Genomic DNA, 22,824 nt, shown 5'->3' on the forward strand with positions numbered 1-22,824 from the left:
GATCTAGCAGAAGAAAACTCTGTGATCTTAGTTTTCTTTCTTTGCTTAATATCAGGTTGTAGGTCAAAGCCTTCATGAAGCTCTTCAAAGAAAGTACTAGAAGAATTCTCATTACTAGTAGGCAAATCAACACAACATATCAGTTGATAAAAAACCAGTATGATTCAGATGAAAGGCATAATTTTGATTTCATAAACGTTGCACTACAGTGTAAGCAAATGAGAACATAGCTCCCCCTATAGTCAAGAAAATTTGGCAGCCTTCATTAGAGGCATTTGTATCAACTATAATCATCATATTATTATTTCTTGCATTCCCTCAGCTGTGGGAAATATGATGAATAAGAGCAGTCCCATAATGTATATTGATCACCCAAGTATTAATCTGCTCAAACAACATTTACCACTCACTTAGCACTTTTCATTTCTTTAAATATGAAAGCGCTTTTAAAAGGCTGTTTGGGTCTGTATTTTTCCATTTTACTTATGGAGAAAACAAAGCAGGGCATGGCTAAGTGACTCTTCCAAGTCATGACCTCAGAAGGGCAGCTAAAGTGACTTGAACCCTTGTGTTCCTCAGGTTGAGAGGAGAGACAAAGTTGGCCAATTTCTCTGGCTGTGGTTGTGCCCGCTATTTCTGTAAAAGCATATTTTGTGTAAATGCTTCTCTCTATATTTATTCTCTGAAAAAAGCAACTTCTTCCATGTTTGCTCTGTCTCATATGTTTTTTGCCTCTACTGATCTTCATGGCTTGAAAAGCGCACGCAACACAGATCACCATGTAAGGTTTCCAGGGCTGACTGCGAGGTTCTCTCTATCATGGCGTACAGTCAATCTTAGGAAAAGGTGCTTGTAGGGAAGTCTAGTTCAGCACTTCAGCTTTAACAGATGTAGTACTTCATTTTTATCTCTTTCTGACAGTACTCCAGCAGGAGTTTTCCAGGGGTTTGGGACAATGTTTTGTGCAAGATAAGATAATACAGTGCACACATGCTGATTCCTAAAAGTGTGCTCTCTAGCATACCACATTGATAGCACAGCAAGTAAACAACAATAACTACCTCTCTGGCACACACATGTGTATCTATCGCCGAGGGACACTGCCATCCGAAACCTTTTCTTCCATGCAGTGCTGCACAGCTGGGCATGGACACTGTGATTTATGGTCCACTGACTGCAGTTTCAGCTAGCCTTCTCTGAACCAAATTTTGCTTTTAAAACGACCAGTCTCTGCTTTGTTCTTTGTTTGAAAAAAGAAATCAACTGAGTTTTCCACTAGATTTGTAAAGTTCCAAATCCTTTTGTTTCAGTGACAAATACTTCATCCATTGAACCCTTTTACATGTCAGGATGGAACCATCCCCAGGCTGATTTAAAGGCAGAAGACAGAAATGGGCCACTCCAGGCTTCCTCTAAATAGTTTAGATGAGAACAATGAGCTAACAGTTCCACGCAGGTTTCAGAGGCAGCTGAATTTGCTGGATTGCTGAGTCACTGAAAAGCTATCATATGAATGAGACAATAATTTCTTTCAATTAGAAACTCATAGAGGCAGGAATATACTTCAGCTGTCATGGAGGTAAAGTGGAAGTTCGGCTCCATTTTGGTGATGTATTCCTCCTCTACAGTCGAGCAAGTGGCAGACAATGGAACTGTGCATCTGCTTACAGACATCAAACTTTTCCTTTTCTTTTTCTTTCTCCCTTTCAGTATTTCCTAACTATCTTTTCTAAATTCGTTTTACTGTTGGCTGACTGTCACTGGTCACCATAGCAACAACCTCTGGTAGCAGCAGGTCTGGGTTGCCCGATGTGAGCATCTTCGCATTTCAGCCTTGCCAAGGCTAACTATTAATCCAGGGTTATATATTGGCTTAACACTGTAAGATTGTTCTGTTTTTTCCCACTTCGGCTGTCTGCCTTACACTTCTTTTCCTGAGTTGGTTCCTTCTCTCCCCTAATTTATCTTTTGGGCAATCTGGTGTTAATTTTCATTCTTTAATCTTTCTGTTATTTTGGAGGACTGGTTAGCTTAAGTGTCTTTTAACAAAATAACATGTGACACAATTGCATTAAAGAACCTCTTTTTAAAATATGATTCATAATAAAAGAGAAGGATTTGAGATAATCCTGTTCTTAGGACAAATATTTACAGTTTATTAGGAAAAAATTTACTTGCAAGCTCTTTAAATGCTTTGCATGGGATAACAATGGTGGTTTTTTTCCTAGGGTAAGGTGGAGAGAAATACATTTAATGGTAGTGTGTTTGGAGGCAAGCAACTAGAATGGAGTAAGTGTGAATGATGCAGCACTTAATGGCAACATAACAGTCTTTAAAATTTTTTAAACCCCTACACTCTGACCATAAAACAACCTCTAACAGTGGCTGAAACCTTGCTGTAAAACAAAAGTAGCAAAGTGGTTAAGAGTACTTGGTTGGGAAATGAGAGCTGAAAGAGAAAACTGCAGTGCAGTGATTGGTTTGATTTGCTGAATAAATGGCTATGTTCAGATTCAATTTGTATCAATAAGGAAAGCACTGTACACCTGCAGAGCCTGTCACACTTGGTATCCAAAATTCTGACACAGCTAGTCTTAAACAATCTTTTTACTGTTGTCAGTAATGAAAGCCAAAAAGCCTCAAAGCACCCCACCAAAACCACCCCACCTCTAAACTTGGAGTATTTGCATTTCTATTCCATATATATGAAAAAAGTGAGCAATGCTTCTTTGGGGTATTTCCTTAAGGAAACACAATGCTTTTAATAAATGTATGGAATATTGCAGTACTCTCAATGGATTATTTTAAAAGTAGCCAAGGGGTACTGTTCATTCAGCAGAAGGGTTTCTCTTTATTAAACCTGACTGAAACCTAGAAGCATAATACTCTGTCTCCTTAATAGAGTGGAAATTGCACTTTGATGATTTGCAACTATGATATAAAATGAACAAATGTGTAGGCTTTTACATTTGCACCCAGGCAATTGATGTTTATCCCTGTCTATAATCCCTGTAGTATTTCAGGATTGAAAGCAGCTGGTTTCTAGGGAGTACTTTTCGTGCTTTTTTGGGTTTGGCTTTGTTTCTTTTTCTTTTTTTTTTTTTCTTTTTTTTTGGCGGGGAGGGAAGGGTGTCTCAAATTTGGTTTCTTTTGCAATGACCAAACCATTAAGAATCTGAACTCTACATATTTGGTGCGTACTTTGTTATGGTTTTGGTTTTTTGAGTTTGGAAAAATTCCTGCAGGTTTTTATGAAGAGTTCAAACTACTGTGATGGGGTTTTTCAGGAGAAACAGAACTGAGCTCTGATAAATGATTGATACAAAATAATATTTGTGAAGGAAGGGTAAGGATTAGTATTAAGAAAAGGTATAATGGCTCCAGGGTGTAAAAGCTTATTTAGACCACACCTAGTGTATCTTAAGGAAATTCCTCAGGTATTTTTAAAATTGCAGACCTGACTGAGAGGCCTATCAGTTTAATATTTTCTATCAGTGAATTCCATTTATTTCTAGGAGAGTAAAAAGACTGTAAATGAATCATTTGTTTGAGAGAGTAAGTAGGATGATTGGATGCTGAATACCTTTTATCCTGACTCTTTGAGCTGCTGTGCTCATATCTGATTTTAGTCAGAATTTTGCAGATTATTTCTGATGGTAAACATGCATCTTTTTGCACAGCCCAGTACTATGTACAGTCTTAGAACTACTGCTTCCTAATTACAATTCACATTTGTGAGCCTGGGTCAGGCTACTTTTTGAAAAAATGCCTACATGTCAAATTTCGAAGAGTGTGTTTGGCAGTTGCAACCCAAAAGGCTTACGGTCAGTTCTATGAACTCTTTTCCAGTCTTCCTTAATATTAGTTCAACACTGTAATGTTTAATCAAAATATTTGATATTTAAATATTAAACATTGCCATTTTCCTCTGGACACCTAAACCAATATTAAAGCAGAATAAACATGAGCAACTTGTTTAATTATTGTTAATGGTCTAGGCAAATTCCAAGACTGAAAAATCAGCAGTTGTTGCACATTTAAAGGGAATGTGAGTCTATTTATTTTTTGTATGTTCACCATGTGAACTTAAAATATTCTGAGCTGCTATAGCATTATTCAATAGATAATTTCTTTACACTGGAGGGATGTTTGGTGTTGGGATGAAAACTGTGCTGAGTTTTTGATGACTGACTCAAGGAAGGTCTCCTTGAGGGTATAGACAGGAATAACACTCAGTGGTCAGAAGCATGTATTCAATTAGGAATATGTACCACCAGTTATTCTGGGATGAAGTTTTCAAGAGTTGCATTCTTGCCCTACATCTAATGTGAGACATTCAAATTATAAGTTAGTCCTCAAAAATAGGCAAAATATTACAGAAAATTATTCTTAAAAATTTCTAATGCTGTGCAAAAACAACAAAAAAGTATATTAAAGGCTATATGTAATGACATGGATTTACTTACATGGATCTTTTTAATGTTGGGGGGAATAAAGACCTAAAGAAACAAACAAGCAAATAAAAATAATAAAAAGGCAGGGAGAAAAAAAAAAGACAATTCAAGCTTGGTTTTCAGTGGTGGGTCAAATCCAGATGGCAGTAAAAGAAAAAAGTGTGGGTAGTTAGGGGAAGACCTTGACAGTGGGACTCACCAGTCTGTTAACGAGGGTTAAAATGATTTATTTAACCTTGATCTCTGAGTTTGCTCACAGACCTAGTTAAATTGGTGGCTAGGCTGGCTCACCATACTTCCTTCAGGCTACATAGAAGGAGCAATTAAATACTCTTTTATGCAGTTACTGCTGGAAACAGGAGAAATTGTGCCACAAAGTGTTTGGCTGCATTGGCAGAACTTGTACTTACCCACCTGAAGAAATAAAACCTATTTCTAGAATAAAAGTTCAGAGGCCAGTGGAACTACTGGCTGCAGATGTGAAGGTGAGTGGCTAGTAGCAGAAGCAGTAGTCATGGCCATTCAGCTGTGAAGATGCCAAAAAAAATGTACAAACATACAAAATTTCATCAAGCTTTTGCTGTGTTCTAAGGTTGGGGTTTAATTGCTGTTAGTGTTTTATTTCTGATCATGAAAGCTGTATTTTGTGTCCAATTTTTAGACTAAGTCAGGTCTGACATTTATCATAACTAAACAAGAATATTTGAAGGAAATGTTTGGTAACTCCTTTGTTTCTTCCAGCAGAAGCAGCAAGTAAGTGCTCCGTTAATGGCAAGATGTTCAAGATAAAATATGCACAATGGCATTAATTGTTGCAGTATATGAAAACCAAAGTGGACTGTTGTATCATGCTTCAAAGGCATGATCTTTTCTTACATAATAGTTAATGCATACTTTTGTTGTAAATTCCATGGATATTCATTCAGCACTTGCCATACACGGAGAGATTTGTCTGAGTTCCTTTCAAATTTTTGTTATTTTATAGAAATCTTTAAAGCACTTTAGCCCAAAGAGATTTGGTCTTGTGCCTGTGTGTGCTGCAGATTTTGTCATTTTACTCTATGTTCTCAATAGATGAACTGTTCCCTGTCTTCTTTTAGTTTTAGGGAGCTTTGCTCCTTTCAACTGTGTTGTTAATGAAGGTAAGGAATCTCTTCATACACATCTTTATTGACTCTCAAGCTATTGAGTGGAGGAATGGTGTCCTGACTTTTGATTTTTTTTTTTTTGTTGGTTTTTTTTGGTTGGGTTTTTTTTTCTGGTTTTAGAACAAACAGGTAAGAAGCATTGAATTGCTGAACAAAAGCGATCAGACTTAGCTGATGATGCAAATGATGATTCAGAAGAGGTTTTAAATGCAATGCCAATAAATATGATCACAGGCCATACTTACTCAGCTATATCTCAATCTGTTGGCACAGCTCTCTATGTGTTTGCTACCCAAAGCCATTAAGCAATTTGTTTGCAATGAAGATGGTTAAGCCAAATGCCTGAAACAGAATTACTATGCTAGTCACACCAATATTCCTTTGTGTACAGAGACAGACAGCTTCCTGAGGCTGTGGCTTCTTGATAGGTATGTAAAAACCTACAAGTCAAGAAGAAATTGAGAGGATGTTCAAGGATCCTCCTGTTTTTCCGGATTGTGAGGGAAAGGATAAATGCTGAATAATAGCTAAACAAGTTTACCAGTAAGAGATGAGAGGCTTTTTCTGCCATGTGACAAACATTTACTTCATTCATGCATCATAAATCTGCAGCTTGTTGTCAGTTTTTCCTTAGTCTTCCGGTACAGAGCCCTCGAGCGTACCCACACTACTTGTTCTTGGAAGTGTATTGAAGTAATAACTGTGATTCAGTTTGAGGTAAATAGAAAAGGGAGGGTCTTCTAATTTGTAGTGGCTAGATAAGTACTGTTCATGAACTTGTATTTATTTGCTCTTTTGAAAGATTTTTTTTCCCCACCCAAGGTCCTACTCTTTGTGTGCTGCTTGTAATTTAAAACCAGGTAAAGCCAATTACATTGCAAGGAGTTTATGAAAAGCAACTCTTGAGGTCAGATTTGCTCCTATCTTTCTTTAACACAGAGTAACACCAGAACACTAAGAAATCAAAACGGTAGAATTTACATTGCCAAGCTGGGGAGGGGGGGAAGGCAAACCAGTCATTTATTAAGAGGGATGATTGTTGTAGAGACTGGGACTTGTGCTAGAGGGACTTTACCTTAGATTATTCCTTAAAATGACATTTCAACACATCTGGCAGGTGAATTGGTGAGCTTTCTAAGGTGGATGGCTGATGCCTGCGAAAGGCATGTTGTTTTCTCCCTGTGTTGGGTTTAGGTGTAAAGGGTTATTTTTGGGGTGGGGGGTTCTACAGGGGGTGGCTTCAGTGAGAAACTGCCAGAAACTTCCCCTGTGTCCAGTGGAGCCAATGCCAGACTGCTTCAGGGTGGACTCGCTGCTGATCAAGGCCAAACACATCAGTGATGGTGGTAACACCTCTGTGATAATATATTTAAGAAAGGTAGAAGGTTACTGTGCAAAAGGAAAATGCGACCAGAGAAGAGAGGAGTGAGAGTACGTGATAGCAGCAGCCCTGAAGGGGGTTGGGAGAGCCTTTAAGTCAGTGGAGAAGGAGAGGGGGAGGTACTCTAGGTCCTGAAGCAGAAATATCTGTGCAGTCCATGGTGCAGACCATGGTGAGGTGGCTGTGCCCCTGCAGCCCATGGAGAGCCCCATGCCAGAGCAGGTGGATGTCCAAAGGACGCTGTGACCCTGTCCTGGAGCAGGCGCCTGGCATGACCTGTGGACCCATGGAGAGACAGAAGCCCATGCTGGAGCAGGTTGTTCGGGACTTGTGACTCTGTGGGGGACCCACATTGGCAACCTCTTCTGAAGGACTTGACCCAATGGAAATAATCCATGCTGGAGCAGGTGCTGAAAAACTGCATCCTGTGGGAGGGAATCCTGTAGGAGAATTTCACGGAGAACTGTCTCCTGTGGGAGGGATACCACACTGGAGCAGGGGAAGAGTGGGAGGTGTTCTTCCCTGGAGGGGGAAGCATGGAGCACAGCCCCCATTCCTTGTCCCTTGTGCTGCAGGGGGGAAGAGGTAGACATTAGGGTACAAAGTTAAGTCCAGGAAGGAGGTAGGTGTAAGAGGAAGATGCCATTAAGATTTGGATTTACTTTTCATTATCCAACTCTCATTTGATTGGTAATGAATTTAGTTAACTTTCCCAACTCTAGTCTATTCTGCCTGTGACAGTAATTGATGAATGATCTCTCCCTGTTCTTATCTTGACCCATGAGCTTTTAATTATATTTTCTTTCACTTGTCCAGATGAGGAAGGGATTGATAGGGTGGCTTTTGTGGGCACCTGGTGCCCAGACAGCATCAACATACCACGTGCTCCCATTTTTTTGATTTGGGAGTGGCTGCACTTCTTATCTTTCCTCTAAATTCTGCCCACCTAGATAGGTAGTATAAGTGCTGTACAAAACTCCAGTTGCACTTTCTTTGCCACAGACATTTTGGGTTGTCACTTGGTAATTCTCATTGACTACCCAAATAACTCATTTGCAATACACAGTCATTTTAGGTGCTTGACAATTATTTGATTGGTTATTATTTTGTTTCAATCATATCAAATATTGCATGTTACATGAAATTGAGAAGACTTCATAAACACCTATTCCAAATTGTGGGTTTGTGAATGAAATTTAGATCTAAAATATTTTTAACCATGACTTTTTTATTTTCTGTGGTTGTTTTTCTTCTTTTTTCTTTTCTTTCTTCTTTTTTCTTTTTGAAATGGGACTCTTAGTTGGAATCATTCTCAATTCCCATTAAATACATAGGATTTAAATATAAATTGAGAAATGGAGATTAGTTTCTAGTTTATGAATGTTAGGGAATCTCGGGTGATGACAAACAGGGTTTTTTTTTTTTGTTACATAATTTTTTGGTTTTTCTTTTATTTAACTCTATATCTTTGCCAGATAGCATTATTTGTGATGATAAGTGATGAAGACAGTGAGTCCCACTCGTGGCCATTACCTGCAGCTGGTGCCCAGTACACATTTTAATCCATTACTAGCAAGTGATGGTTTATGTTCAGTTATGTAAAACTGCCATTGTATTTCAAACTTTGTATTCCTTTAGAGAATGTGTAGAATAAGATTTACAAAAACTTGTGTTTTAGAAATAGAGGGAGAAGCTTTTAACGTTTCTTCTACAGCAACTCCTTGCAGAGTGAAGGCAAGCTACACACACATCAAGAAAGCAGAGTATGATAGACATCAAGAAAAACACGGAATATTTCTCTCTTTTTTTTTTATCAGAGAGTTTGAAAATGTCATATAAAGGCTATGTTGTTCTTTTCATATTACCAAGAAAATCTCAGCAATGCCTAGGCAGCAAGAAGAAAATATTCATGGATTGTTACATTATAGTCACAGTTCCTCTCATTTCCCAAAATGCACAGCTGCTGTGTCATTTTAAAATTTAGAAGTCACTGCATTTATGTTTTAATGATCAATGGCAGCTCTTGATCTGAGTCATTAATGAGATTTTGACTCCATCTGCATTTAAACCTTGTATATTCTGCAAGAGACAGAGTATGGTTGGAAAATGAGATTTCTGTCATGGTAATAATAAGTTTTACATGCTCAAGCTGAGAGGATTCACTCTTGTGAATCCTTTGCTCTACCCTGTGGAAGGTTACAGGGTAAAAACTTTCTGTTAAATGAGGAGGGCTCTTGCTACCCTTTCCAATAGAGCCCTTTGGCCTGCAAGCACATAGGAAATGTCCCCTACCTGAAGGGACTTGCCACTTCCATGTTGAGAGTAAAGTAGCAGAAAAGTCTCCTCAAAGTAAAATGTGATTTTGTAGCTCACTCATTTACTAATATGCTATTACTTTCTTTGAGGGCAACATAGTACCTTGAGAATGGCAGAGTGAGTGCATATGGTGTCACTTGGGGGATGTTTAATATATTGTCACAGATATTTGGGTATAGTTAAACTGCTCTTAAAAATAGCAAATAATGGCCTTCCCAAACAATGCCTGAATTGTAATACTATTCCATAAAATCTCTCCTTATAATTGTTTTTGTATTATTATTTTTTAAGTTTGTGAGAATCAGTAGATTTCTTTATCAGTAATAGCTTGCTTACAGGTTACAGGAGAGAAGTATAAATATTTCTCATGCTAAAGAGTGATTTTTTACTAGGGTTTGCCTTGTTGTGTGCTGCTTTTTCTGAAGTATGCATTTCATTAGCCTTTCTAATTCTGTACTATTCACTCAGAGACTTGTTCTGTCTACTTCAGGTTCTTGTGAAGTTTCCCTGGTTAATTTCTCTTTGCCAATAGGCTAAATTTAAATTCCCAGTGCAATAAAAAGACAGAGTTTTCCAAATTAGAAATTTGTGAATATGTCCAAAAAACCACAGAGTGAACCATGATAAAGTTTTCTTGTAAAAGTGTTATAGTGGTTTATTTAGACCTGTTGGAAAAGGAGTTGTTATAGGTGCCTCACTGATTCCTTTACAAAACCATGTCTTTTTTAGGGGATCACTAATTGTAGTCTAAATAGGCCCATAGCTGTTGCAAAGCCAAAACACTGCCCATTAGGACATATGAGAAGTAGCTTGGAAGAGCTATAGATGGTTTGCAGAATTTTAGGACCAACCTAGCACTTAAAATACCTCACTTGAATGAAAACTAAACCTGTAAATTGTCCAAGACATTAGAAGACATTGGTAGAGAAGCAGCACACAGCAAAGTAACAAATCAACTAAATGCTAACTTTCTTTTGGACATCATACACCTACTACTGATTTCTGGTAAGAGTAGTAGCCAAGAGTCACTAACAATCCTAACCACTGTTTCAGAAAAATTTGTTTAAAGTTTTCAAAGTTATGGGTATAGATTGTTCTGTAGGCTATTCATTATTTGGAGTTAACTGTATTGGAATTTGGTTGGCATGAACAATTTAGTAAGAGATACTACTTTTGATTTGGCCATAGTAATTAAGGAGAGTGCAAGATAATGTTAAGGCTGGCAAGATCAATACCATCTTTTTGTTATCTCAGTCAAAAATTGTCCACTGTTGATTAAGATTATTCCTCAGCCCCATTTGTCCTATACAGATCTTCAATTTGGCCAAATGCCAGCTCTGAGTTCTTCAGCCATCATCTCATTTACAGCAGAGAGCTTATCGTTTGGCTTTTGACTTACTACGTGGCAATTGCAGCCTGTGTTAGCACTTGGGAATTGCAGAACTTAATAACTGAGGAGAATTATATAATTTTACACAAATAGCTACAATTCCAAAATTTTAATCCACTTGGAATACTTATGACTGTGATTCTGAGTCTCAGTTCATTTAGAGCTTGGGTGGAGGACAGAATATCCATACCCCAGATGTACCTTCCCTCCTCATCCAGATGCTGAAAAAAATCAGAGTGTAACATGTTTAGGACTCTCTGTTCCTTCATCCCATGTCAGAAGTTTGCAGAATCAGAATCATTTAGGTGTGAAAGATCCTTTGAGATTATCAAGTCCAACTGTTAACCCAGCACCGCCAAGTCTGTCACTAAATCATGTCTGTAAGCACCACAACTGCATGCCTTAAATACCTCCAGGGTGGGTGACTCAACCATTTTGGTGGGCAGCCTGTTTATGCTTGACAGCCGTTTCTCTGAGAAATTTTACTGGTATCCAATCTAAACCTCCACCAGCACAACCTGGGGCCATTTCCTCTTATCGTATCACTTTTTACCTGGGAGAAGAGACCAACCCCCACCTGCCCACAGCATTCTCTCAGGTGGTTGTAGAGGGTGATAGCGTCACCCCTGAACCTTTTTACCAGGCTAAACAGCCTTAGTACCCTCAGCTGCGTCTTGTAAGACTTGGGCTCCAGACTCTTCACCAGATTCGTTGTATTTCTCTGGACATGCTTCAGCCCCTCAATGTCCTTCTTATAGTGAGGGGTGCAAAACTGAACACAGAATTTGAGGTGTGGCCTCACCAGTGCTGAGTACAGGGGGACAATCACTGCCCTGGTCCTGCTGGCCACACTATTTCTGAAACAGACCAGGATAACATTGGCCTTCTTGGCCACCTGGGCACTGCTGGCTCATGTCCAGCCACTGTCAACCAGCAGCCCCAGGTCCTTTTCTGCTGGGCAGCTTTCCAGCCACTCATCCCCAAAACAGTGATGCTGAATGAGATTGTTTTGACCCAAGTGCAGAACCCAGCGCTTTGCCATGTTCAGCCTCATGCAATTCACCTCAGCCTGTTGATCTAGCATCTGCTGAGCCATCCTACCCTCCAGTGGGCAACACTCCTACCCAACTTGGTATTGTCTGCAAACTTGCTGAAAATGTGACAATGGTGTCCACTTTCATCCTTCTCTGGATAAATGTCTGCTTTGTAGTTTGAGATCTTTCAGAAGAAATGAATGAGCTGGGGAAAAAAAAAATGTTCTTATGTCTGAACACTGACAGTTTTGGAGATTAGAAAGGAAATGAAGAAGAATAGTTCAAGAGAGAGCTCTGGTTACCATGAACTGAAAATCCAATGAATTTCATAAACTAAGGAACAGAATGATCCAGAATGCCTATCTCCGCAGTAGTTTAGCAAAGTCTTATTAGTTCAGAGATTGCTTTGCATTTTCATAGTTCCTCTTATTAGCAATTTTAGTCTCAGGGGAAACTAAAAACCAAAATATCTTGTGTAGTAATGATCCACCATATAGCATGGGATGACCACTCTTAGGAAACTTAAAACTTACAAAACTGACCTTCCTGTATAACTGTAAAAGGACTTAAAAATTCAAATTTAAAAGGATTAAAAGAAAAAAAAACCCAAAAAAACATACATGCATAAACTACTGGCTAAGAAAAAAATCAATAATTTCAGATCTCATCCTACAAACACCTTACTTAAGTAATTACTTACTTATATGTAAGTAGTGAATATCATGGGATTAATTATGTGGATAAGGGTTGCACATCTGGATACTTGTTCACTTTGGAATCCTGAATAGAGGCTGTTTTGGATACATGAGTAGTTTTATAGGAGCTGTTACAAATCTGATATTACCTGTATTTTAATGTTGAAAATTTTAATGTGGACAAAGGAAAGAGTAACAGATTAGATTCTACGCAGTAATACCCAGAGATAAATTTATGTCAGGACGATAGAAGCAGAGAATTTGTTATTATCTTTGCTATTGCTGAGACCCTATGGCTCATTTTAGGATTTCTTTTTTTTTAAGGCATAGATGCATAAACCATATACTTATGTTAAGTGCAAGTTACATTTATAAATATACTTAAGTATTAGTTATGTTTAGACTTTAATACTAAGTATGTTTAAGCTTTTTTGATTGCTTAACTATTTTCATAGAAATGTAACTTATGTCCTTATGAAAACTACAAAATAAAAAGCTGTACTTTGCCACTGGTGTCTTCCAATCACACCATTCCTGATTGAAATGTCTGAGGAAAGAAAGGAGCTTTTCAGCCTTAGGAAAACCAATTCAGAACCAATAAGCATAGCTCAATCTCCTGCACTGAAAGGAAAAAAAAAAACCACTTTTGGATTGAGGATAAAGTGTCGTGGATGCCAAATCCCAAATAATGTGCAGAGTAAGCTACAAGCAAGCGAGCGAGTTCTGCATAGGATTGAATATGATTGTTATATAAATAAATTGTAATAGATTGGAGAGCATAAAACTCAGCAGGCCTTTGTTTCAAGACAGTCTCTCAGTTTCACCCTTAGTCCTGAAACCTAACTTGTAATTTAGTAAGTGAAATTTCCAAGTTTGGAAGGTTCACTCTTTAGAAATGCTAAATGGAATCTTGTAACACTGTTCACATTAATTTTTGTCTTTTAAAACAGGCACAAATTCACTTTTCTGTTTTTAAAAAACATTTGCCATAATGGAAGCAGATATGATGGTATTCACTGGTACTTCTTCCAAAGCTGATTATCAAGTATACAGTCGCACAAAACAAAACAAAGTGCCCTTTCTTTAACTAAGATGCTGAAATCTATTACATCCATATTTCATTCCATGCACATTTCTATCAAATTTAATGGACTTAAAGTATTAAGATAAGAAGATTGCTTTAATGGTAAGAGAAGTTTGTTTGTCTATACCAGACACAATTCATAACAAAAGAACACAGATCTAATATGAGACACAAGAAAAAAAAGCACAATATGTTGCTTTGGTTCAATATTCAAAACAGGAGGATAGCATGCATTTGTGTAACATGAACAAGGTAATATGGGAAAGCTAATTTCGCATAACCATAATGAAATATTTTGTCTTTTATTTTAATAGTTGGGTGACATTTATTTTTCTTTGCTAAGAAGGGGAAAGCATATTAGAATAGTTTTCAGTAATTGTGTAAATTTTTCATATGAAAATGTTTTTTGACTTCAGGCCATGCTTTTTAACTGGTGACAAGATTTAAAGCAGAGGACTTCAAAAGGAAGGCTGGCAGACTTGAAAAGGGAGCATAAACTTCTAGGTGAAAACTTTTTGTTGCAAAATAATGAACATTTAGGTAAATCTGCTCTTCGTGATCTGGTGGTCTGCTACTTCTTTTCACAATATGTATTTTCAACAAAGAAAATAAGTTAAAACTGGGTGAGTTTTAGTAAAATAAAATAACCAAAATATGACTGAAAATACAGTATTTGTGCAGCATTAGGGGATTTTCTATTAATTTATGTAGATGTTAAGAAGAAAAAACACAATGCACTATTTTCCTAGTAGATGGCTTTCAAATTAAAGGCATTTCCTTGTTTCATGATGGCAGAATTTTAATCAATAAGAGTTAAGTCCTAAAAACTTAGAAGGTGGAGAACAAAAAACATATTAATTATTCTGAGTTTATGTTTGTAAACACTCATAGATTGGAAACAACTCTCATCTTCCTTTGAGAGTAGCAGTACTTATACTTTTTATTATCCCATATAATATAGGATCCATTTCTTCTGGGCTTTTAAAATTAAATTCCTTTCTGTTCCTAACCAGCTCCTCCTCTTTTGCTATTGAATGTTGTATTACAATGGCATATTTATGCCTGAATGTCCTCAGTACATGTCCTGTGGATTGGACTCAGCCTAAAACCAGTCTTGCAGACTAACTGTAAACCTTCAGGCATATCTATACCATATGGTGAGTGCAATGTGATGTCCCAAAGACAACACAAATATGTAATCTGCATGGTGCTTTGTAGCATTGTGTGTGATACAGCAGCTCAATATGTGAGAGGTAGAGCATAAACTTTTTTTGCTACTTCAGTATTTTTACCCTGATATATATATGTATGTATGTATGTATGTATATATAAAGAAAAAAATAATTATAGGACTATGTTTGGTTAGTGAGGCATGCATGTGAATGTTCAGGAAAATAACAAATCAGTGTACTAATATATACAGTGCCAATCCATAGAATCATACAACAGCTCAGGTGGGAAGGGACCTTCAGAGGTTTAGCCTTTTGTGGGAAGGAGAACTTTGATGAGGTTATCTGGCAACCTGTCACATTGCATCTTGAAAACCTTCATTGGTGGAAGTTGTTAGGGAAGAGAAGCAGACAAAGCACACCACATATTTCCGTGTGGTAGCAAGTTACATCTTAGCTCAGTTGGGGCTGCCAGTCTTCTTTCAGGTGTTATTCCTGGGTCAGGTATTTTCACAGTCTCTCTTCAATGTCTGAATTGTAGGCACTGTCTGAATTCAGCTTCTCTTCAAGGCATATACAGACCCCCAGCTGGCCCTACAAGCACAGCTGCTCTGTGTGCCCCCACCCCCAATAGCTTACTTTCTAGTTACCCCCAAATGGCCACAGAATTTACCAGGTTTTGTGCTGGCTTCATGGGTAGGTGCTTAAAGGTTTTCTCCCTGCCTCCCTCCTCTCCAGCTTAGTGAATGTTATGAAATTAATAACAGTGGGAGGAAGACTTGTTGGGGAATACTGTTAGAAATCTGAGATTCTGCTTTTACCAAGTATCTCTCAGACTGTTTTTGATTCAGTTTTCACTTAACAGCTCTGATCTGAAGGGAAGTTCTTTTATGCTTGTGCCTGTCATTATTCCCTGCACTGAAAGCCTTCATATAGAAGAAAACTAGGTAAAGAAAAAGCTAATGAATTAGAAAATAAATTGTATAAGAACAAAAATGGGAACAAGAATGTGTTATCTCTCTGAGCAGCAAGGCAGGCAGAAAGGAGAAAAATGTGGAAAATAAGCTGTGGAGAATAGGAAGTGTAAAAAGTACAGTACCTCTATATTACAGACATTGCATATGTTTTCAGCTGCAGGATGTGAACCAAGATGTCAATGGCATAGTTGCGGGTTAAGACAGGGCTGGAAGACAATTGGGACACACAGAATCAATTGTGTATCTGTGACAGCAAAAATGTATTTTGTTCTGCATCTAGAAGTTTCACAGTTGCTCCAAACACATGCACAATGCTGTATAGCTACAGCAGTGGTTATACTAATTGACAACAGGTGACAAATCCAGTTGGCTAACTGAAATGGAGTGGAATACAATAGAGCATAAGACAATTATACTGCAAAAGGGAAGCCCAGAGTCCTAATACTAAGATTTCATGGGAGATACTAAGATACTGGGGTAGTACTGGGATAATAGTAATTAGAACAGAATAGTGATTCATTGTTACACGGTCTCTCTCCAAGACTGCCCAGATGTCTCAAGCAAAAATGCCAACATAACAAGCAAAGAACAAAATAATCAAAACAGCCAAAGGTGGGAAAATCCTTTTTGAGGGAAATTCTCCAAATTATTTTTTAAATTATTGTCTTTTAAATAATGAAATATGGCTCATAACCTCTCTTTCAAAACCTTTTAACAGTTAGTCAGCATAAGATTCCCAAGAATATCAAGAGTTGTAAGTGCCAAATCCTTCTTTGAATCTTGGTAAGGTCTTGACATCAGTGACATCCTGTGGCATTGAGTTCCATAATCTAATTATGTGCTGCATTAAAAAGTATGTTCTTTTATCATATTTGGAGCTGCTGCTTTTCACTTTCACTTAGTGTCCCTTTGTTCTTGAATTATGAGATGCAGGACTACAGAAGCTCCTGATCTATTTTCTCTTTGCCACTTACCATTTTTATACTTTAATCATATCCCTCCTTATTCATCTTTTCTTTTCCTAAGGTTAACAATTCCAATTTTTTTCAGTCTTTTCATAAGAAGCCTTCTCTATATGCCTAATTATCACAATCACTCTTTTCTGAATACCTTCTAATTCAGTAATGTCTTTTTGTGATGGGGTGACCAGCACTTCACACTGTTCTAGAGAAGGGAAAATTATTGATTCATATAATGACATATTTTCTTTCTTTCTTATTCTCCACCTCATTTCTTACGCATCTTAACATTTTATGTGTTTTTTTGACTGCAGCTGCTCATCAAGCAGGGCTCTTCACTGAGCTGCCTGCAGTGAGACCCAGGTGTTTTTCCTAAGATGTTGCTAGTAATTGAGATCTCTGGTAAAACAAATGATCTGTTACAGGTTTGGGTTTCTTAGTTTTGTTTCTGGGTTTTGTTGGGGTTTTTTTTGGTTTTTTTTTAAAGTTTGATTGTTTGTTTACTGAAGAGGGCTTATTATGTATTAAAATAAATTATTTTCACCTGTTTTAAGATGGCCATCCGTCTCCCTTGGTCAATTATTTCTCAAGTCTTCTTTCTTATTCAGACTTGGTTAACAGAACTTTCTTGCTATCTGTAAAGTTTTTGTTATCTGTCAATTGCTTTTCACTTTTTTTAACATTAATTAATATGTTTTGAACACTTGGTCCTTGTATGGTGCCTTGAAGCACCCTACTGTTGCATTTTTGCTGTAATGAAAATTGATGATGTATATGCCTTTTTTTTTTTTTTTAATCTTTGAGAAAAGTTTTGCTTCGTTTTGCATCCTATCCCAAAATTACTTAGTCTCTAAAATGGAGACTGAATCTCTTGAGAGGCACATTGTTCTTGCCACATTTATTCAATTACTCTAACAATGTTTAGGGCCAAGCTGCGTTCACAATTAAAGCTGCATTTTTGAGAGACAACTATCCTGTTTGTAACCACAAGTATGGAAATTAAGGACAGAGGATGGAAAAGTAATTGATTCATCATGTGGGGCAGACACTTTCAAAATCAAGATGGGATCAAACTTTTAATGTAGCAGTTCTTAGCATTGTCTTGGTGATAATCCTAAAAGCCAGGAGTATAATCAGTCCAAATAGGCAGGAGTCCATGAATCTACTTCTTAGACCTAAGACTTTATGTGAAAATACGGAGAAAGCAAATCAGTGGTAAGGTCTAGACAGCTGTTCATTTTCAAGACTTTCACAATCTGATATGAACCAAGATATATTAAGATGTGGAGTATCTAAAGTTCTTGTTGGAAAGGGGAAGGGCAAACTTATTTTGAGGCTTTGTATGTCCTGACATCCCCTAGGCCTTCTTATTTCCTGGTATCTCTCTCTCTTTCTCTCAAGTGTTCCCCATCCTCTCCCTGAGAGAGTCTATGTGTGCTCCATCAACCCTGACTGCCTACAGTATGCAACAGACTTCAACCACCTTTCTTCACCAAGAAGATTGCTTGCACAGAGAAGGCTCCTCAGACTGCTTGGGACACCTTGCACAGATGCATGCCACTGCCTTGAACTCAGAATGGACACTAAAAGAGATCCTGAACATATTGGTGGAAATGTGATCAGACACCTGCAACTCAGACCCTATCTGTTTGGTAAAAGAACTCAAAGGACAGCCAGACCTTCCTGTGATAGTCCCATAGTTTTATCTGACAGAGATCCAGTATTTTCCATACTGTAGTCCACCCAACCCTAATCCAAACTATTTTGGGTGGAATGGAGGTTGACAACAGTTAACAGTTGACAGCAGGTATCAAGTATTTAATTTCTGAATGAGCCTGTGAAAATGCTAGTAACCCCTCAAGAACTACTGCTGGTGCCTGATAGGATTAGAGGACAGAACATGGAATATAATCTATGGACCAATTATACATACATACATATATATATATATATACATATATATGCACACACATATATATTTCTGTGTATAAGAGTATGTATACTGCATATATTCTTTTTCCTTTAGCAAGCTATTTTGATACAGTAAAATATGGGATGCTGAATTATAAGAGAGTAACAGTAATGCTTACCACTGTGACCTTTTTGTTCATTCATAGCAACACAAACATTACCAGTATAATATAGCACAATCAAAAATATAAATAGAGCTTCTTTTTTGAAGGAAGAATAGGAAGAAAACTCAGTGCTCTTCACTTAATTTTGGAAGACTCTAAAACACCACAGTGTTTGTGCAGCATAAGAAAGTCACAGGGATTGAACTTAAACTGTACAGTCACACCTATTAGTGAAGATAATGTTATATCAATGACACTCTTACATCAAATATAATAACAAAACCTGTACTGTGTGTCATTTAGTTAATTTAGAGGAAAAAAAAACTATACCAGAAGTATGAGCTCACTGCAACAATTCAAAGCTGAATGCTTTTCACAATAGATTTGCAAAATAAGCAGCAACCTAATAAAAAGTTATGTAAGTCTTTACATTTTGTCAGCCAAACCAAAAAAATAACATTAAATGATTGGAGGCAGAGTTTTGTGGAAACAATGCATATGGAAAACAGTGACAATAGTGTGCCTGCTGCTGGCTTCATATTGAAAATATCTGTGCTTTGCAATTGCTGTGGGTTAATATAACTCTTGAAATATGTGTGTATTCAGGTAGTATTAAGAGATAAATATATGCCTTTTCAATGGTGTTTTTTCATTTGGGAGAATGTTACAGAATACTTTTCAACACCTCTAGGAAGCTGTTACTCACTAAACAAAGCCTGTAGCCCACTATTGTTCATGTAAACCCACCATGACAAAATATATCAATAAATAAGTATTAAAATGCTGTCTGAAATAAATCTGTATCCCTATAATATTCCAGGGAAGAATCTGTACTTCTTTCTTTGCAGGAATTTTTTTCTTTTATTTTTTTTCTGGAACCTATATAAGAATTAAGTTGAAGATAGGAAAGATTTATCAGTGATTTTCAGACAGGCTTCTTAGTTTTCTACTTTCCTTAAAAGGCTGTGCATCCACCTGTGTTCTCCAGTTTAGTGGGATATCAGAACCCATAAGAGATGCTGCATTTTTCAAATGTTTTAGTACTTTCCATCCTTCCATGCTGTTAATCCCAAGTAATTACTTCTTTTTGGGGAATGGTATCAATGGTTATTATTTCAGTGTACAAGACAGTAGGTGAAATATCACAGTGGGAATAAGCTGCAAGGGATGATATTGGCTGAAATACCTGCTTGTTTAGAAAGTCCTGTTCCATCCTGAAATCTGTGACAAGAAAACCATCAGTTTTCGATCAAGGGAGTTTTGTAACTACTGGGAGCAGGGTTGGGTGGTGTTTTTAGCACCTCTGCCGTTCAATTTCATATAAACCATAATTATGTGGTTTTTTTTTCTTTATTGTAAGCAAATTGTTAGGATTATGAGGCACAAAAGGTAACCTTTCTGAATTTAGCTCTTTTTTTTTGCTTTTTTTTTTTTCTCCATTAAATTTATGGGTAAGATACTCAGCTGTCCTATACTTGATCAAGAACTGGGACAATATAGTTTTGCTGCCCTTACTGGGGATTTTCCACATATATACCATCACAGAGACATAAATATATGCAATTTTTCTATTTAGTTCTTACAACATCACTTAAAATTTGTATCAGTAAAAACGGGAATTTTTTTTTTTACTTAAGTGGAACTCTGATTTCAGACAAATATGACATACTGTTGAAAAGCTGTTTTTTATGAACACTCTCAAGTCACTTGGGATTTCGCTGCTTTTTTTTTTTATGATGACACTCTATTTTTCAAAGATATTGACTTTTTCCAGACACTTTTAATTATACTTGTCTATGTAAGACAAACTGTGATCCTCAAACCATCCAGTCAAAGGTCTCAGCAGAATTATGTATGGCTCCCAGAAGAAAACAGGTGAAAACACTAAAGCTAGATGGACAGATACATTAATTATTACATTAACTTCAAATATTTTTTCCATACCAATACCACTTTGAGAAATGGAGAATCTATCAAATCAAGTATTTGACAGTGTACAACTTACCATGTAATTTATCTCTAATACAAGAAAATACTCTCCTAGCTGAATCTTAATAAAAGACACTTCTGTCTTCATACTAACAAAGATTTCACAATACACTCAGATCTTGCCTATGCACAAGATGTCTATATATTTTTCTTCCATATTAAGTATTCTGTTAAATACATTAGTGTAACATTAACAACATGGGAACATCAACAGGTGTGTGAATGCTGTCCATTCATAGAATGGATTGCCTTTTGAACACATAACTTCAAGAGTGCCTCCTTTGAATTTTCCCAGTTGGTATGGAACCCAGGGCTGAATCAGTAGAAATATTTAATCTTCTCCTATCAGAATTAAATACAGTATTGCAGACTTTTATGATATATTCCCAAGCTCTTACTGATCATTTATTGTAAAACCATATTAAAAAATAACATTACTAAAATTCAAGATATTCTCTAGCTTGAAGATTTCTATGTTGTATTTATCTCTGTAGTTTTGTAAAAAACAATTCTACTCAATGAATACTATTTTTATTTCAAAGGCAAGTCTTTAGTGTGCAACCTAATAGAAGTTACTGCCTTGTCATTTAATAGCAATGATAGCTGTCATAGCTTCACTCACTAACTTCTCTTTTTTGGTTGTTAATCTTTTTTTTGTTCAATTTCAGATTTCACTGATATTGAACAGTGAAATCAGATTGCCCTTTAACTTTTACATTCCAATTCACATTCCAGTAAGCAGGAATAACACAGTGCTGATCATGCAGTAGTAAGTTAGGGGTGCAGGAGTCAGGGGGAGAAGAAAATCCCCAAAGAGAAAAGCAATAAAATTTATACTGTCTTTTTCTTTAAAATTAAAAAATATATCAGTTCAATTAGCTTATTTTTATAACTTCAAAAGTGTGTGTATTTTCAAGGTACTAGATTTTTTTTTTTTGGTCCTAGGCTAGTTTCAGGAAAGCAATTTAAAGATTTTAAGTACAGACAGAAGTACTGATCATAGTGCCAGTGTTACATCATAGCTTGGTATTGTACAATACACTTTTTCTCACCATAAGACCAAAAAAAACCCCAAAAAAATCCAAGTTTCCCCCAAAGACTTATTTTTAAAAGGAGACAACTGGTAAAAAAACCTGTTAATCCTGTGCCTAACGGTAAAAGAATTTTAATGTAGCAGTAGCTAGTTTGCATGCAAACAGCTCTGAACTGCCTTGTACATTTTAGTCCAATGTTTGAAGTTTTTTCATAACAGTAACTGAGAAATGTGAGATTTAAAGTACAGTATGTTATGCAAGTTCTTCCCACCTCCCAGGATTTGGTAAATCCAAGTAAGTAGCCCTATCATGACTGTCAGTCTGTATGCCTTAATACAGATTCAGCTTGAAATACTTATTGTACTGAAAACCTACTTGGCCATATCTTATATCATTCCATATCCTTTGCTTCCTCTTTGATGATCAGCTCCTAGTAATTGCTGTGGTGGAAGCAGATCTGATCAGGATGGATAAACAATGTGTTGAATAAAAGTAATTCCACTTATTTTAATTGAACTTTGAATAAATATAAATTATTAGTGATTGCTGGACTTCTTTTTTTTTTAATTTAAAGAACCACAGATAGAAATGCCTGACTTCTTTCAAAGTAATTCTTTTTAATTTTCTTGTACACCCAAAATAGATTTGTGATCTTTGTAATATATTGTGTATGAGATCATCAACATATATCCTGTTAATGGAATTTCAAGATAAATTTTAATCTTATATTATCCCATAGTCTTTTCCCTACTCTTGGTACTCAACTCAGTTCTTTTTTTATGCAATGGATAGTACATATTCAACTATACATTGTTTTCATATTGCTTCTCTTAAGTTTTATCAAAATTACATGCATTCATTTTGCAACTGAGACAGAAAATAATTTTCCTCTTTTTCTGTCTCTCACCACCTTATCTCATTTACTGTTCTTTAAATAAATAGTTTGATAGCTGATTCATATGTTGACTAAGCCTTTTATAATGGCTTGCTTGAAGGGGAGGCTTTCATAAGCTAAGTTTGAATATCTGGCTTGCAGCTCTCATTGTGTTGAATTAGGGTGCATCATTTATGACCATAATTGGTTGTGATATATGGAAACAAATAGTTTTAACATTGTCC

General features: G+C 36.7%; 1 protein-coding gene across 9 annotated transcripts in view; it reads left to right on the forward strand.

The window, feature by feature from the left end:
- PCDH9 (protocadherin 9) overlaps positions 1 to 22,824 on the forward strand; it is a 674,926-nt gene that overhangs the window by 160,659 nt on the left and 491,443 nt on the right. Inside the window, exon 3 of one of the 9 annotated variants that reach the window (XM_085058678.1) lies at positions 18,009 to 19,950. The exons of the other annotated variants lie outside the window; for them this stretch is intronic. Coding sequence (XP_084914804.1) covers positions 18,009 to 18,029 — 21 coding nt within the window. The 3' untranslated portion in view covers positions 18,030 to 19,950. Of the gene's footprint in view, positions 1 to 18,008; positions 19,951 to 22,824 lie in introns of those variants that run through there. 9 annotated transcript variants of the gene reach the window in all.

The sequence above is a fragment of the Lichenostomus cassidix genome, chromosome 1 (genome assembly GCF_008360975.1).
Source record: "Lichenostomus cassidix isolate B80296 chromosome 1, HeHo_3.0, whole genome shotgun sequence".
Classification (NCBI taxonomy): Eukaryota; Metazoa; Chordata; class Aves; order Passeriformes; family Meliphagidae; genus Lichenostomus; species Lichenostomus cassidix.